The sequence below is a fragment of the Austrofundulus limnaeus genome, unplaced genomic scaffold, assembly GCF_001266775.1.
Source record: "Austrofundulus limnaeus strain Quisiro unplaced genomic scaffold, Austrofundulus_limnaeus-1.0 Scaffold436, whole genome shotgun sequence".
Lineage (NCBI taxonomy): Eukaryota > Metazoa > Chordata > Actinopteri > Cyprinodontiformes > Rivulidae > Austrofundulus > Austrofundulus limnaeus.
In genome coordinates, this window is record NW_013952838.1 from 13,039 (window position 1) to 19,387 (window position 6,349).

The 6,349-nt window shown below is 39.8% G+C and overlaps 2 protein-coding genes across 7 annotated transcripts in view; both read left to right on the forward strand.

Moving 5' to 3' along the window:
• Positions 1-4,137, forward strand: part of dusp22b (dual specificity phosphatase 22b) — an 11,456-nt gene extending 7,319 nt beyond the window's left edge. For 3 of the 6 annotated variants that reach the window (XM_014024710.1, XM_014024707.1, XM_014024709.1), the window contains 4 exons: positions 310-359; positions 458-532; positions 1,139-1,310; positions 1,866-4,137. In XM_014024710.1, coding sequence (XP_013880164.1) covers positions 310-359; positions 458-532; positions 1,139-1,310; positions 1,866-1,994 — 426 coding nt within the window. In that variant the 3' untranslated portion in view covers positions 1,995-4,137. The remainder of the gene's footprint in view (positions 1-309; positions 360-457; positions 533-1,138; positions 1,311-1,865) is intronic. The other 3 variants (XR_001311624.1, XR_001311625.1, XR_001311626.1) reach the window with 3 other exon arrangements.
• Positions 4,138-4,960: 823 nt separating this feature from the next.
• LOC106529320 (interferon regulatory factor 4) overlaps positions 4,961-6,349 on the forward strand; it is a 12,116-nt gene continuing 10,727 nt past the window's right edge. Inside the window, exon 1 of the mRNA XM_014024711.1 lies at positions 4,961-5,825. Coding sequence (XP_013880165.1) covers positions 5,628-5,825 — 198 coding nt within the window. The 5' untranslated portion in view covers positions 4,961-5,627. The remainder of the gene's footprint in view (positions 5,826-6,349) is intronic.

The following is a 6,349-nucleotide window of genomic DNA, read 5'->3' on the forward strand; positions in this document are numbered from 1 at the left end:
ACACACACACACACACACACACACACACACACACACACACACACACACACACACACACACACACACACACACAAACACACACGTGGGGTTATGTCATGACCTAACGAGCTCAGCGGGGCCAGAGCTGCTGGTTTCAGGGTAACAAACAGGAAGTGTCTCAGACTCTTTATTCTCTCTCTTTAAGGAGCCTGTTATGATTTATTTKATCTTGAGCACAAATAAAAGTTTAATTTGTTGAGTTTAGGTGCTTCAGCTCTTTTCTTAATTTAAAGTAATTCAAAGACAAACTGTTGTGTTCCTCTGCTGCAGGACATGATGTATCTCTGCATCTCTGCTGCTGACCACTCAAAGCAGAATCTGTGAGTAAAATCTGATGAACGTAAAGACTCGGTTCGTGTGCAGAATGACTTAACGGATGTTTAGTTTTGATCCTGGTTTCTGTGATCCTCCACACCAGGATCCAGTACTTCAGGGAGAGCTTCGTGTTCATCCACGAGTCCCGGCTGAAAGGAGAGGGCTGCCTGGTCCACTGGTGAGGAGCTCTTCCTGTTTTTTTTTTTAAATATCACAACCTGAAGGAATATTAGTCTTAAAAAAGGAGGTTTTTGGTTGAAATTAGAAACACTTTTGAAGAGTGAAGGTTGAGAGGTTGTAGCTGTTTTGGAACAACGTTGAAAATGATGCTCAGAGTAAATGTTAGGGATGACTCTCAGCTACTATCAGACCAGATATTAGCTCAATAGGTGTAAAATTGACTGAGTTGTGGCATTTATTTTTTTTTGTTGTTTTGTTTTTGTGGCAGCCATCTTGAAATGGGTAGAATTACCCCGTTGGAAACACATGAACAAACAGACAAACACACCGGCACGGCCAAAATCATTAATGACCCCTCAAACCTTTTGGTGGCAGGTATGAAGGCAAAATGCAAAGAAATGAGTTCATTGGATGAACCCAGTTCTTATTTTCAACCACACTAAACAAGCATTTAGTTTGAAGCTGTCCTTGGAAATATCCCCACCTTTCATCTCCTGCATCAAACAACAAAATCAGACACCAACATGAGAAAAATGGAGTTTCACTTCTTTGAACAGTAAAGGTGAAAACAAAATTTACTAACAGTGAGGGTCTTCTCCGTCAGCGTGGCCGGGGCGTCCCGCAGCGTGACCTTGGTGGTGGCGTACATCATGACTGTGACGGGGCGAGGCTGGGTCGAGGCTCTGGCCGCCGTCAGGTCGGCGAGGCCATGCGCCGGACCAAACCTGGGCTTCCTGCGGCAGCTGGAGGAGTTTGAAAACTTTGAACTTGCACAAGTAAGTCAGTACTAAAAGCTACATTTATATGATGGTTTTGTTTTTAAGCTAACTTTTTTGGGGGTCCATTGCTGTGGACCATTCATACACAAACAGTTTGAGCGTCTTGTTTGGGTTATTGCAGACAAATTAGTTTTTGTAATGTCTACAGTGCATAGTATTTGGAAATATCTCAATGCAGAAAGGTCAGAGTCTTGATTGGATGACGTTCAAGAGTCTCTGTGAGAGGAACCCTCAAACTGGTGACCGTTATAGCAACATGGAAACCTTGGAAAGTCTTTGTCACTCAACACGTCTGAATCTTGTAACCTGAAACTGGATTAAGAAAGGACAAAAGAACACTGCAACTCTGGACCCACAGTTAGATGCAGGAAGATGGATTTTCTTAGCGTTGCATATGTTTAAATCCCATGAGCACTAGCATGAGATCATTGTTATTCTACAGATCTGAAATTAACAGCATCCTGTATTTATTATTGTACGTATTTAGGCCAAACAACAAAATCTGATGATGCTCGGACTGTCATAAATCTTCCATCTGCCTTTTTTCCTCAGTACCGAGCCTGGTGGACAGAACGATACGGGAAGAACTCATTCAACGACGAAGAGGAAGTTCAGAATCTTTTAACTCATAAATCTGCAACAAACAGCATCTGTCCAGAGCTGGAGACAAGTGGGACATGAAGAGAACAGCCTTGCAGGGAATCATAGACATCAGCTTGGCTCATTAATGATCAGAGTATGAAAAAGTCTGCAACACTAACTCTCTAGTCTGTATTGAAGTATATGTCCCTCTATATCAAAGTATTACACTAAATATCAACCTCTACACTGAGCTGCACATTTCTGTTCAGAGATACAACTCTCTACTGACACCTGGATGGAAATATAACCCTCTGCATTAAGGTATGATTGTTGGTATGGAGGTCTAATTCTGTATTGAGGTATAACTGTATGAAGGTCTAATCCCCTGTATCAAGGTATAACCTTCTGTATCGAGGTATAACACCCTGTATCAAGGTATAAGCCCCTGTATCGAGGTATTACCCTCTGTATTGAGGTATAACTCTTTGTATGGAGGTCTAACCCTCTGTATCAAGGTAAAACCCTCTATATTGAGGTAAAACTCTTTGTATGGAGGTTTAACTCTCTGTATTGAGATATACCTCTCTGTATCAAAGTATAACCCTCTGTTTTGAGGTATAACCCTCTGTAGTGAGGTATTACCCTCTGTGGTGAGGTATTACCCTCTGTGGTGAGGTATTACCCTCTGTGGTGAGGTACAACTCTCTGTATCAAGGTATAACTTTCTGTATTAAGATTAAAGTCTTTGTATGGAGGTATAACCCCCTGTTTCAAAGTGCAACCCTATTTATTGAGGTATAACCCCCTGTGTAAAGTTACTGTATAACCCTCTGTATTGAAGTATAACTCTCTGTATTGAGGGATAACCTCTGTATTGAAGTATAACTCTTTGTATGAAGGCATAACTCTCGAATTGAGGTATAACCCCCTGTATTGAGGTATAACCCCCTGTTTTTAGGTATAACTCTCTGTATTGAGGGATAACCCCCTGTTTTTAGGTATAACTCTCTATATTGAGGTATAACCCCCTGTTTTTAGGTATAACTCTCTATATTGAGGTATAACCCCCTGTATTAAGGTATAACTCTCTTTAATGAGGTATAACTCTCTGTATTAAGATAAAACCCTCTGTATTAAGGTATAACTCTCTGTAACGAGGTATAACCCTAACTCTCTGTATTGAGGAATAACCCCCTGTATTTAGGTATAACCCTCTGTATTTAGGTATAACTCACTGTATTGAGGTATAACCCCCTGTATTTAGGTATAACTCTCTGTATTGAGTCATAACCCCCTGTATTTAGGTATAACTCTCTGTATTGAGGTATAACCCTCTGTATTTAGGTATAACTCTCTGTATTGAGTTATAACCCTCTGTATTTAGGTATAACTCTCTGTATTGAGGTATAACCCTCTGTATTTAGGTATAACTCTCTGTATTGAGCTATAACCCCTGTATTTAGGTATAACTCTCTGTATTGAGGTATAACCCCCTGTATTTAGGTATAACTCTCTGTATTGAGCTATAACCCCTGTATTTAGGTATAACTCTCTGTATTAAGGTATAACTCTCTGTATTAAGGTATAACTCTCTGTAACGAGGTATAAACCTAACTCTGTGTATTGAGGTATAACCCTAACTCTCTGTAACGAGGTATAACCTCCTAGGTATAACTCTCTGTAACGAGGTATAACCCTAACTCTCTGTAATGAGGTATAACCCTAACTCTCTGTATTGAGGTATAACCCTAACTCTCTGTATTGAGGTATAACTCTCTGTATTAAGGTATAACTCTCTGTATTGATGTATAAAACCCCTGTATTCAGATGTAACTCTGAGACATAATCATGTGTTTGCAGGGTGGTGGTGGTGGACAGTGGGGATTTTATATCTGTCTTCATGTCATGTCCTTGCCTCTAACTGTCAAAACAACATGCAAGGGCAGCCAAGCGTGACTCCAAGGAATCCATTCTGCAGTGCGAACACACATTTAACAGGCCGTCATTTCTGGTATGCTGTGCCTTCTACTTGACAWATGAGTATTAGGGACTATAAACAGCACAGAAACTGGACAAGACTGAATTTCTCAGTAAAACAGGACAAGAAGCTGTTTTTCTAATTAGTTGCACTTTTTTCTGTGTGTTTGTGTATTTCTGGACACTTTGTTCACCTTCTAACGTCTGTAAATGACATACTAGTGTAAAAATGTTTTCTTTAATTAAAGTTTCATTAATATGAAAATTTTGAGAAACATTTTGTGTCATTTACAAAGAACAGAGGAGGAACTCAAAACCAAGAGTCGTAAGTGAAGAGAAGTTGAGTTTTAAAGGAAAATAAATTGATTAGTTGTGTTTTTGGTGTTAAATACAGGAAGAAGATGTTTGTGTAATTAAACCAAACACCAACAGATGGAGAGTAGAGGCAGGTTGTGGTTTTACTGCACAAGTCGAGATGAGCCGTTTCCCTTCTTTTCAGGGTTTGTTTGAACATTTTTCATTGAAAGAGCCACACATTTTCCATTTTATAACGAAGACAGAGAAATGTTTTACACTGTGATTTTATTGTGTTTGAGACGAACCGTAAAACTATTTGAAAACAAATGTTATTTGTTGTTTTGTTTCGCTGTTTTTAGTTTTTAATTTATTGTTTGAGTTGCTCAAAAAACATTTTTCATTAAATTACGTCAACAGGTTCTACTCAGCTGAACTGAGTAAATTTAACATATTTTTTTAACGTTTATTTAAAGGTGAATGTGACGTAAATGTGTTTTATTTACTAAATTCATTTGAGTAGAACCTGTTGACATAATTTATTTAAAGAAATCCAACGCAAATGTTTTTAAGTTGTCATTTCAAGACTTATTGCAGACAATTAGATTCTCATTTCTTTCAAAAAAACTTGAATGAAAATAAATGGTTTAGTTTTATTTTAAACTTGAAACAGATTCAGAGCTGCAGATTTCACACAAATAATAATAAACAGGTAAAGATTTTGTAAATTTCTGCATGTAGACTTTCAATAAATACAAAATAATGCGATAAAATAATAAAATCGGTGTAAAAAAGACATAAAAAGAAGCATAAAATGTTATTTTTTCCCCAAAAAACTTGAATTTTTTTTGTTTAACCAAYCTATTTATTGCAGAACGTTTTCTGTTTCTGAGTATTTATTCAGTTTTTATCAGTTTTCAGCTCCTGTTCTTCCTGTTATTCTCAGGTTGTTTTCTAATCTGGAACAGTTTGGGGGATTTTCTGTTTTATTTTCTGAATATAATCTGGAYCAGGACCACTCCGCTCCGCTGCAGCTTCTTTTCGTCAACATTTATCATTTCAAAGAATTGTTTTTGTCTCCGGCGCGACGAGTTTCCACGCGCGCGCGCGCGGGTGTGAAGACACTTGGCGGCTGACGCCGGCAGGGTTTCCCCTCAGCRGCGTCTTTACTGGAGATGGGCCGCCGTGCGCGCGCGCTGATGAGCTGGGGGACGCGGGGACGCGCACGCGGCAGGTGCGTCCTCCTCCTCAGCATCCCTCTCTTGTCTCCGCCCCCTCCTCTGACGCGCTGGGAGGATTTAAGCGCGCGGCGGCGGTTTGATGAGAGCTTTTCTGACTGACAGGTTTCAAAACTCGACGAGTTTCGAGTTTCAGACAAAGAAAGGAGCCGAAGAAGATTCGTCTGCGTGGGACTAGAAGTGTCTCAGTTCACAGCTCGCCACGTGAGCGCGCGGTTCAGAGATGAACTCCGAGCTGGACTACGGAGGCTCCGGGAGCAGCGGCAACGGGAAGCTGCGCCAGTGGCTGATCGAGCAGGTGGACTGCGGGAAGTACCCGGGTCTGGTGTGGGAGAACGACGAGAAGAGCATCTTCAGGATCCCGTGGAAACACGCGGGGAAACAGGACTACAACCGGGACGAGGACGCCGCGCTTTTCAAGGTAAGAGACGGAGGATGGAGACGTGCCGTGCGTAAAGACGCACAGGACAGGGCGACTTGTGACGTCCATAACTAGTTTATTTCACCTCTAAACATTCAGATTCAAGAAAAAATATATTTAAACTGTTTTTTGTTTTTATATTTAAGAGTGAATTTAGTTTGTGGAGCAGTCTGCTCAATTATTTGGCATGCCCAGAAATATTCACTTAAAACCAGAGCTGTAAAGTAACTAAATACAAATACTTTGTTACTGTACTTCAGTAGAAATTCTGGTTATCTATGCTTTACTTGAGTAATTATTTCTCAGCGTACTTTTTATTTTTACTCCCTACATTTTTACACAGTTATCTGTACTTTCTACTCACTACATTTGTTAAAAAGGTAAGAAGTAGAAAGTCGTTACTCCTGTTTTATTCTGAGTTATTATTTAAAAAATCCTCTCCTGATAAACTGTGTCTCCTATAGAGTGAATTTAATTGTGTTTGGATGAGAAGTATAAATATATACCATTCTGACACACTATTA